The 10613-nt window shown below is 62.2% G+C and overlaps 1 protein-coding gene across 1 annotated transcript in view; it reads right to left on the bottom strand.

Moving 5' to 3' along the window:
• Positions 1 to 10267, bottom strand: part of LOC134355096 (tubulin polyglutamylase ttll6-like) — an 89216-nt gene extending 78949 nt beyond the window's left edge. Inside the window, exon 1 of the mRNA XM_063064833.1 lies at positions 10080 to 10267. Within this exon, the coding sequence (XP_062920903.1) occupies positions 10080 to 10267 (188 nt within the window). The remainder of the gene's footprint in view (positions 1 to 10079) is intronic.
• Positions 10268 to 10613: the final 346 nt, after the last annotated feature.

Raw genomic sequence — 10613 nt, 5'->3', positions numbered from 1 at the left:
GAGAGGGGGAGTGTGAGGTAGGCAGGAAGACGTAGGGAGGGAGAGTAAGAGTGAGGGAGGGAGAGGGGAGCGAGAGTGAGGGAGGGAGAGGGGGTGAGTGAGGGAGGGAGAGGGGTGAGTGAGGGAGGGAGGGAGAGTGGGAGAGTGAGGAAGGGAGAGGGGTAGAGTGAGGAAGGGAGAGGGGTAGAGTGAGGGATGGAGAGGGAGAGTGAGTGAGGGAGAGGGGGAGAGTGAGGGAGGGGAGAGTGAGGAAGGGAGAGGGGAGACTGAGGGAGGGGGAATGAGGGGGGAGTCAGGGAGGGAGGGGGGAGTGAGGGACAGAGAGGGTAATAGTGAGGGAGGAGGGGACGGTGCGGGAGGGAGAGAGGAGAGTGAGGGAGGGAGAGGGAGAGTGAGGGAAGGTGAGAGGAAGAGTGAAGGAGGGAGGCAGAGAATGAGGGAGGGGAGAGTCAGGGAGGGAGGGGGAGAGAGAGGGAGGGAGAGTGGGTGAGTGAGGGAGGGAGGGAGAGTGAGGTAGGGATAGGGGAGAGGGAGGGAGGGAGAGGATAGAGTGAGGGAAGGAGAGTGAGTGAGGGAGACGGGGAGAGTGAGGGAGGGAGGGAGGGAGAGTAAGGGAGAGGAGAGAGTGAGGGAGATGGGGAGCATGAGGGATGGAGGGAGAGTGAGGGAGGGAGAGGGTGAGGGAGATGGGGAGTGTGAGGGTGGGAGGGAGAGGGGAGAGTGAGGGAGGGAGGGGAGAGAGGTGGTGAGAAGGGGGGAGAGGAGAGGAAAGAGAGGGGGGGAGAGAGGTGGTGAGGGAGAAGGAGGCACGTAGAGAGGAGGAGAGGCTGGCAGAGAGAGGGGGAGATGGGGATGGGAGAGAGGGGATGGGAGAGAGGGGGTGAGAGAGAGGGGGTGACAGATGTGGCGAGGGAGAGGGAGAAGGATGGACGGAGAGAGGGAGTGAAGTGGGCGAGGTGGGAGGGAGAGGGAGGGGGAAAGGGAGAGGGGTAGGGGAGAGGTGAGTGGAGAGGGGGTGAGAGAGGTGGGGAGGGAGGAAGGGGAGAGAGGGAGGGAGGAAGAGGGAGAGAGGGAGAGGGAGGGAGAGGGAGGGAGAGGGAGGGAGAGGGAGGGAGAGGGAGGGAGAGGGAGGGAGAGGGGGAGAGAGGGGGAGGGGGGGAGGAAGAGGGAGCGGGAGAGGGAGGGAGGGAGAGGGAGAGAGGGAGAGGTGGGAGGAAGAGTGAGAGGGAGGGGGAGAGAGGGAGAGGGAGGGAGGGAGAGGGAGGGAGAGGGAGGGAGAGGGAGGGAGAGGGAGGGAGAGCGGGATTGGGGAGGGAGAGGGGGAGAGGGGAGAGAGGGGGAGGAAGAGGGAGCGGGAGAGGGAGGGAGGGAGAGGGAGAGAGGGAGAGAGGGAGAGGGAGAAGGACGGAGAGGGGGGAGGGAGAGGGAGGGAGGAAGAGGGAGACGGAGAGAGGGAGAGGGAGGGAGGGAGGAAGAGGGAGAGAGGGAGGGAGGGAGGGAGGAAGAGGGAGGGAGGGAGAGGGAGGGGGAGAGCGAGTGAGGGAATGTGAGGGAGGGAGAGGGGGAGTGTGAGGTAGGGAGGAAGACTTAGGGAGGGAGAGGGGAGCGAGAGTAAGGGAGGGAGAGGGGGTGAGTGAGGAAGGGAGAGGGGTAGAGTGAGGGATGGAGAGGGAGAGTGAGTGAGGGAGAGGGGAGAGTGAGGGAGGGAGGGGAAAGTGAGGGAGGGGAGAGTGAGGAAGAGAGAGGGGAGAGTGAGGGAGGGGGAATGAGGGGGGAGTCAGTGAGGGAGGGGGGAGTGAGGGACAGAGAGGGTGATAGTGAGGGAGTGAGGGAGGAGGGGACGGTGCGGGAGGGAGAGAGGAGAGTGAGGGAAGGAGGGGGAGTGTGAGGGATGGAGAGAGGGAGAGTGAAGGAGGGAGGCAGAGAATGAGGGGGAGAGTCAGGGAGGGAGGGGGAGAGAGAGGGAGAGTGGGTGAGTGCGGGAGGGAGGGAGAGTGAGGTAGGGATAGGGGAGAGGGAGGGAGGGAGAGGGGGAGAGTGGGGGAGGGAGTGGATAGTGAGCGGGGAGAGGGGGAGAGTCAGGGATGGAGAGGGAGAGTGAGTGAGGGAGAGGGAGAGAGTGAGGGAGGGAGGGGGAGGGGGAGGGAGGACAGGGGGAGAGTGAAAGAGGGAGGGGAGAGTCAGGGAGGGAGGGGGAGAGTGAGGGAGGGAGGGAGGGAGAGTAAGGGAGAGGAGAGAGTGAGGGAGATGGGGAGCATGAGGGATGGAGGGAGAGTGAGGGAGGGAGAGGGTGAGGGAGATGGGGAGCGTGAGGGTGGGAGGGAGTGGGAGAGGGAGGGAGGGAGGGGTAGAGAGGTGGTGAGAAGGGGGGTGAGGAGAGGAAAGAGAGGGGGTGAGAGAGGTGGCGAGGGAGAAGGAGGCACGTAGAGAGGAGGAGAGGCTGGCAGAGAAAGGGGGAGAGGAGGATGGGAGAGAGGGGCTGAGGGGGGGTGAGAGAGAGGGGGTGAGAGAGAGGGCGGTGAGAGAGAGGGGGTGAGAGAGAGGGGTGAGAGAGAGGGGGTGACAGAGGTGGCGAGGGAGAAGGATGGACGGACAGAGGGAGTGGAGAGGGCGAGGTGGGAGGGAGAGGGAGGGGGAAAGGGAGAGGTGAGTGGAGAGGGGGTGAGAGAGGTGGGGAGGGAGAGGGAGGGAGAGGGAGGGAGGGAGAGGGAGAGAGGAAGAGAGGGAGAGGGAGGGAGAGGGAGGGAGAGGGAGGAGGGGGTAGGAAGAGGGAGAGGGAGGGAGGAAGAGGGAGAGGGAGAGAGGGAGAGGGAGGGAGGGAGGAAGAGGGAGAGAGGGATGGAGGGAGGAAGAGGGAGAGAGGGAGGGAGGGAGGGAGGAAGAGGGAGAGAGGGAGGGAGGGAGGGAGGAAGAGGGAGAGAGGGAGAGGGAGGGGGAGAGCGAGTGAGGGAGAGGGAATGTGAGGGAGGGAGAGGGGGTGAGTGAGGGAGGGAGGGAGAGGGGGAGTGTGAGGTAGGGAGGAAGACTGAAGGAGGGAGAGTAAGAGTGAGGGAGGGAGAAGGGAGCGAGAGTGAGGGAGGGAGAGGGGGTGAGTGAGGGAGGGAGGGAGAGTGGGAGAGTGAGGGAGGGAGAGGAGTAGAGTGAGGGATGGAGAGGGAGAGTGAGTGAGGGAGAGGGGGAGGGTGAGGGAGGGAGGGGAAAGTGAGGGAGGGGAGAGTGAGGAAGGGAGAGTGGAGAGTGAGGGAGGGGGAATGAGAGGGGAGTCAGGGAGGGAGGGGGGAGTGAGGGAGAGAGAGAGTGATATTGAGGGAGTGAGGGAGGAGGGGATGGTGTGGGAGGGAGAGGGGAGAGAGGTGGTGAGAAGGGGAGAGGAGAGGAAAGAGAGGGGGTGAGAGAGGTGGCGAGGGAGAAGGAGGCACGTAGAGAGGAGGAGAGGCTGGCAGAGAGAGGGGGAGAGGGGGATGGGAGAGAGGGGATGGGAGAGAGGGGGTGAGAGAGAGGGGTGAGAGAGAGGGCGGTGAGAGAGAGGGGGTGAGAGAGAGGGGGTGACAGATGTGGCGAGGGAGAGGGAGAGGGAGAAGGATGGACGGAGAGAGGGAGTGGAGAGGGCGAGGTGGGAGGGAGAGGAAGGGGGAAAGGGAGAGGGGTAGGGGAGAGGTGAGTGGAGAGGGGGTGAGAGAGGTGGGGAGGGAGAGGGAGGGGGAAAGGGAGAGGGGTAGGGGAGAGGTGAGTGGAGAGGGGGGTGAGAGAGGAAGGGGGAGAGAGGGAGGGAGGGAGGAAGAGGGAGAGAGGGAGGGAGAGGGAGGGAGAGGGAGGGAGAGGGAGGGAGAGGGGAGAGGGGGGAGGGGGGAGGAAGAGGGAGCGGGAGAGGGAGGAAGGGAGAGGGTGAGAGGGAGAGGGAGAGAGGGAGAGGGGGAGGAAGAGTGAGAGGGAGGGAGGGAGAGGGAGAGAGGGAGAGGGAGGGAGGGAGAGGGAGGGAGAGGGACGGAGAGGGGGGAGGGAGAGGGAGGGAGGAAGAGGGAGAGGGAGGAAGAGGGAGAGGGAGAGAGGGAGAGGGAGGGAGGGAGGAAGAGGGAGAGAGGGAGGGAGGGAGGAAGAGGGAGAGAGGGAGAGGGAGGAGGAGAGCGAGTGAGGGAGAGGGAATGTGAGGGAGGGAGAGGGGGAGTGTGAGGTAGGGAGGAAGACTTAGGGAGGGAGAGGGGAGCGAGAGTGAGGGAGGGAGAGGGGGTGAGTGAGGGAGGGAGAGGGGGTGAGTGAGGGAGGGAGGGAGAGTGGGAGAGTGAGGAAGGGAGAGGGGTAGAGTGAGGGATGGAGAGGGAGAGTGAGTGAGGGAGAGGGGAGAGTGAGGGAGGGAGGGGAAAGTGAGGGAGGGGAGAGTGAGGGAGGGGGAATGAGGGGGGAGTCAGTGAGGGAGGGAGGAGTGAGGGACAGAGAGGGTGATAGTGAGGGAGTGAGGGAGGAGGGGACGGTGCGGGAGGGAGGGAGGAGGGGACGGTATGGGAGGGAGAGAGGAGAGTGAGGGAAGGAGGGGGAGAGTGAGGGAAGGAGAGAGGGAGAGAATGAGGGAGGGGAGAGTCAGGGAGGGAGGGGGAGAGAGATGGAGAGTGGGTGAGTGCGGGAGGGAGGGAGAGTGAGGTAGGGATAGGGGAGAGGGAGGGAGGGAGAGGGTAGAGTGAGGGAAGGAGAGTGAGTGAGGGAGAGGGGGAGAGTGGGGGAGGGAGTGGATAGTGAGCGGGGAGAGGAGGAGAGTCAGGGATGGAGAGGGAGAGTGAGTGAGGGAGAGGGAGAGAGTGAGGGAGGGAGGGGGAGGGGGAGGGAAGGACAGGGGAGAGTGAAAGAGGGGGAGAGTCAGGGAGGGAGGGGGAGAGTGAGGGAGGGAGGGAGGGAGAGTAAGGGAGAGGAGAGAGTGAGGGAGATGGGGAGCATGAGGGATGGAGGGAGAGTGAGGGAGGGAGAGGGTGAGGGAGATGGGGAGCGTGAGGGTGGGAGGGAGAGGGAGAGGGAGGGAGGGAGGGGGAGAGAGGTGGCGAGGGAGAAGGAGGCACGTAGAGAGGAGGAGAGGCTGGCAGAGAAAAGGGGAGAGGGGGATGGGAGAGAGGGGCTGAGGGGGGGTGAGAGAGAGGGGGTGAGAGAGAGGGCAGTGAGAGAGAGGGGGTGAGAGAGAGGGGGTGAGAGAGAGGGCGGTGAGAGAGAGGGGGTGACAGAGGTGGCGAGGGAGAAGGATGGACAGAGAGAGGGAGTGGAGAGGGCTAGGTGGGAGGGAGAGGGAGGGGGAAAGGGAGCGGTGAGTGGAGAGGGGGGTGAGAGAGGTGGGGAGGGAGAGGGAGGGAGAGGGAGGAGAGGGGGAGGGAGTGGGAGAGGGAGGGAGGGAGAGGGAGAGAGGAAGAGGGAGAGGGAGGGAGGGGGGGAGGGGGGAGGAAGAGGGAGAGGGAGGGAGGAAGAGGGAGAGAGGGAGAGAGGGAGAGGGAGGGAGGGAGGAAGAGGGAGAGAGGGAGGGAGGGAGGAAGAGGGAGAGAGGGAGGGAGGGAGGAAGAGGGAGAGAGGGAGAGGGAGGGGGAGAGCGAGTGAGGGAGAGGGAATGTGAAGGAGTGAGAGGGGGTGAGTGAGGGAGGGAGGGAGAGGGGGAGTGTGAGGTAGGGAGGAAGACTGAGGGAGGGAGAGTAAGAGTGAGAGAGGGAGAGGGGAGCGAGAGTGAGGGAGGGAGAGGGGGTGAGTGAGGGAGGGAGGAAGAGTGGGAGAGTGAGTGAGGGAGAGGAGTAGAGTGAGGGATGGAGAAGGAGAGTGAGTGAGGGATAGGGGAGGGTGAGGGAGGGAGGGGAAAGTGAGGGAGGGGAGAGTGAGGGGGGAATGAGAGGGGAGTCAGGGAGGGAGGGGGAGTGAGGGAGAGAGAGTGATATTGAGGGAGTGAGGGAGGAGGGGATGGTGTGGGAGGGAGAGAGGAGAGTGAGTGAGGGAGGGAGGGGGAGAGTGAGGGAAGGAAAGGGGAGAGTGGAGGAGGGAGGCAGAGAATGAGGGAGGGGAGAGTCAGGGAGGGAGGGGGAGAGAGAGGGAGGGAGAGGGTAGAGTGAGGGAAGGAGAGTGAGTGAGGGAGTGGGGGAGAGTGGGGGAGGGAGTGGATAGTGAGGGGGGAGAGGGGGAGAGTGAGGGATGGAAAGGGAGAGTGAGTGAGGGAGAGGGGGAGAGTGAGGGAGGAAGTGGGTGAGAGTGAGGGAGAGAGGGAGGAGGGGACAGTGCAGGAGGGAGAGGGGAGAGTGAGGAAGGGGGGGAGCGAAGGACAGGGGGAGAGTAAAAGTGGGGGAGAGTCAGGGAGGGAGGGGGAGAGTGAAGGAGGGAGTGAGAGTAAGGGAGAGGAGAGAGTGAGGGAGATGGGGAGCATGAGGGATGGAGGGAGAGTGAGGGAGGGAGAGGGTGAGGGAGATGGGGAGCGTGAGGGAGGGAGGGGGAGAGTGAGGGAGGGAGGGGGAGAGAGGTGGTGAGAAGGGGGAGAGGAGAGGAAAGAGAGGGGGTGAGAGAGGTGGCGAGGGAGAAGGAGGCACGTAGAGAGGAGGAGAGGCTGGCAGAGAGAGGGGGATGGGAGAGGGGGTGAGAGAGGGGGGTGAGAGAGAGGGGGTGACAGAGGTGGCGAGGGAGAGGGAGAAGGATAGACGGAGAGAGGGAGTGGAGAAGGCGAGGGGGGAGGGAGAGGGAGGGGGAAAGGGAGAGGGGTAGGGGAGAGGAGAGTGGAGAGGGGGGTGAGAGAGGTGGGGAGGGATGAAGGGGAGAGAGGGAGGGAAGGAGGAACAGGGAGAGAGGGAGGGGAGAGAGAGGGAGGGAGGGGGAGGGGGAGGAAGAGGGAGGGAGGGAGAGGGAGAGAGGAAGAGAGGGAGAAGGGGGGAGGGGGGAGAGGGAGGGAGAGGGGGGAGGAAGAGGCAGAGGGAGGGAGGAAGAGGGAGAGGGAGAGAGGGAGAGAGGGAGAGAGGGAGAGAGGGAGAGAGGGAGAGGGAGGGAGGGAGGAAGAGGGAGGGAGGGAGGGAGGGAGGAAGGGAGGAAGAGGGAGAGAGGGAGAGGGAGGGGGAGAGAATGTGAGGGAGGGAGAGGTGGTGAGTGAGGGAGGGAGGGAGAGGGGGAGTGTGAGGTAGGGAGGAAGACTGGGAGGGAGAGTGAGAGTGAGGGAGGGAGAGGGGGTGAGTGAGGGAGGGAGGGAGAGTGGGAGAGTGAGGGAGGGAGAGGAGTAGAGTGAGGGATGGAGAGGGAGAGTGAGTGAGGGAGAGGGGGAGAGTGAGGGAGGGAGGGGAAAGTGAGGGAGGGGGAGAGTGAGGAAGGGAGAGGGGAGAGTGAGGGAGGGGGAATGAGAGGGGAGTCAGGGAGGGAGGGGGGAGTGAGGGACAGAGAGGGTGATAGTGAGGGAGTGAGGGAGGAGGGGACGGTGTGGGAGGGAGAGAGGAGAGTGAGGGAGGGAGGGGGAGAGTGAGGGAAGGAGAGGGGGAGAGTGAAGGAGGGAGGCAGAGAATGAGGGAGGGGAGAGTCAGGGAGGGAGGGGGAGAGAGAGGGAGGGAGAGGGGGTGAGTGAGGGAGGGAGGGAGAGTGAGGTAGGGATAGGGGAGAGGGAGGGAGGGAGAGGGTAGAGTGAGGGAAGGAGAGTGAGAGGGAGAGGGGGAGAATGGGGGAGGGAGTGGATAGTGAGGGGGAGAGGGGGGAGTGAGGGATGGAAAGGGAGAGTGAGGGAGGGAGAGGGGGAGAGTGAGGGAGGAAGAGGGTGAGAATGAGGGAGAGAGGGAGGAGGGGACAGTGCAGGAGGGAGAGGGGAGAGTGAGGGAGGGAGGGGGAGGGGGAGCGAAGGACAGGGGGAGAGTGAAAGAGGGAGGGGAGAGTCAGGGAGGGAGGGGAGAGTGAGGGAGGGAGCGAGGGAGAGTAAGGGAGAGTGAGGGAGATGGGGAGCATAAGGGATGGAGGGAGAGGGTGAGGGAGATGGGGAGCGTGAGGGAGGGAGGGAGAGGGGAGAGTGAGGGAGGGAGTGGGAGAGAGGTGGTGAGAAGGGGGGAGAGGAGAGGAAAGAGAGGGGGTGAGAGAGGTGGCGAGGGAGAGGGAGAAGGATGGTCGGAGAGAGGGAGTGGAGAGGGCGAGGGGGGAGGGAGAGGGAGGGGGAAGGGAGAGGGGTAAGGGAGAGGTGAGTGGAGAGGGGGGTGAGAGAGGTGGGGAGGGAGGAAGGGGGAGAGAGGGAGGGAGGGAGGAAGAGGGAGAGAGGGAGAGGGAGAGAGAGGGAGGGAGAGGGGGAGAGGGGGGGGAGAGGGGGGAGGAAGAGGGAGCGGGAGAGGGAGGGAGGGAGAGGGAGAGAGGGAGAGAGGGAGAGGGAGGGAGGGAGGGGGGAGGGAGGAAGAGGGAGAGGGGTGGAGGGAGGAAGAGGGAGAGAGGGAGGGAGGGAGGAAGAGGGAGAGTGGGAGAGCGGGAGGGGGAGGAAGAGGGAAAGAGGGAGGGGGAGGAAGAGGGAAAGAGGGAGGGGGGAGGAAGAGGGAGTGAGGGAGGGAGGGAGAGGGAGAGAGGGAGGGAGGGAGGATGAGGGAGAGAGGGAGGGAGGGAGGGAGGGGGAGAGAGGGGGGAAGGGTGGGGGGAGGGGAGAGAGGCGGTGAGAAAGGGGAGGGTGAGAGGAGTGTGGAGAGGCGGTGAGAGAGGTGGAAAGTGAGTGGGAGAAGGAGGGAGGGAGAGAGGGGGAGAGAGAGATACAGGGGAGGGGAGAGGGAGGGAAAGAGAGAGAGAGTGAGAGGGAGGGAGAGAGAGAAAGGGAGAGGGAGGGAGGGAGAGAGAGAGATCTGAAAAAAAACGACACATGAACACCCACTGGCTAATAACACCCTACAATTTGTATTAACCCAAGCAAACGTCCAGCTAAAGACTTTCTCAGCATTTAACATCACAAAGAAAGAGCCAATACATTGGCATTCATAGCAAGAGAATTCGAGTACAGGAGCAGGGAGGTACTACTGCAGTTGTACAAGGCCTTGGTGAGACCACACCTGGAGTATTGTGTGCAGTTTTGGTCCCCTAATCTGAGGAAAGACATCCTTGCCATAGAGGGAGTACAAAGAAGGTTCACCAGATTGATTCCTGGGATGGCAGGACTTTCATATGATGAAAGACTGGATCGACTAGGCTTGTACTCTCTGGAATTTAGAAGATTGAGGGGGGATCTGATTGAAACATATAAAATCTTAAAGGGATTAGACAGACTAGATGCAGGAAGATTGTTCCCGATGTTGGGGAAGTCCAGAACGAGGGGCCACAGTTTGAGGATAGAGGGGAAGCCTTTTAGGACCGAGATTAGGAAAAACTTCTTCACACAGAGAGTGGTGAATCTGTGGAATTCTCTGCCACAGGAAACAGCTGAGGCCAGTTCATTGGCTATATTTAAGAGGGAGTTAGATATGGCCCTTGTGGCTGAAGGGATCAGTGGGTATGGAGGGAAGGCTGGGGCGGGGTTCTGAGTTGGATGATCAGCCATGATCATACTGAATGGCAGTGCAGGCTCGAAGGGCCGAATGGCCTACTCCTGCACCTATTTTCTATGTTTCTCTGTATAACGTAAAGGATTTTACTCCTCATGTATGTGAAGGATGTAAGAAATAAAGTCAATTCTTTATAATTTTTGAAAGTTTTTCATATGTTGAGTCCTGACAAACACACCACAGCAAGTTCCTAGTGCAGGAAAACGTAATATTTAATCCCTGATCCTTTATTTTCCCTCTCAACCCCAGTCTCCAGCTTTCTCCCCATAACCTCTGAAGCTCTGGCCCAACAAGGCGGCACCAACCCCGCTTTGGCCTCGTCCGCCATCTTGTGACAGCGCTTTCCACAGACTCGGCGCCTCTGGCCGAGGAGGGCCCTCCTCAGGCAGCACTGCAGTACATCAGCGAGCCCTTCGGCCCATCTAGTCCATGGTGGAAATGTTTTCCTTCATCTCTGCTCCCAAGGGTCGACCGTCTAGTCTGAGGCTAAATTTAAGAACTCGACTTGGATGATGAGCGAACGACCCACAACACTACCGGCGACGGACGGACGCACCACCCACCCAATACCGGATTGCCCGCCATTTATTTGGTCGTTACCTCTTCCGCCTCATCATCTCGGCCCGGGCTTTACGGGCTTGGCAGAGAATCACGGTGTCCGTTCGGGAAGTGTCTTGCAGGGTCTCGCAGCCATCTTCCCCGTGGCTGGCAGTCGCAGCCCCCGAGCTCCCGTCCGAAAGAGCCTCCTTTGAGGAGCCTCGGGACAGCTCGTTCAGGGAGCGTTTCATTATGCCGGAGGATCAGAGAGAGAGAGAGAATCTCCCCGTCAGGCCCGAGTTTTCCGATCGATCTCTCTCCCTCTGGAGAAAAGACTGAGAGTCCCGACAGGATCCTGACCAGCCACCCCCGGTCACGCCGACACAACTGGGAACTGATGTCCAGCAGTTTTGACAGTTGAGCCCACGGGAATGGTGGCTGGATGGCGGTCGGTCTGGAAGTGTCGGCGGTTCTTTGCAGCTTACGTTTGAAGTGCAGCCACTATTGTGATGTGGGAACACCGACATCCATCACCCAGGAGATAGAACATAGAATAGTACAGCACAGTACAGGCCCTTCGGCCCACAATGTTGTGCC

Source organism: Mobula hypostoma, chromosome 12, assembly GCF_963921235.1.
Source record: "Mobula hypostoma chromosome 12, sMobHyp1.1, whole genome shotgun sequence".
In the NCBI taxonomy this organism is placed as follows: domain Eukaryota; kingdom Metazoa; phylum Chordata; class Chondrichthyes; order Myliobatiformes; family Myliobatidae; genus Mobula; species Mobula hypostoma.
Note: the sequence above shows the minus strand (reverse complement) of the source record. Positions and strands in the feature narration are given on the sequence as shown.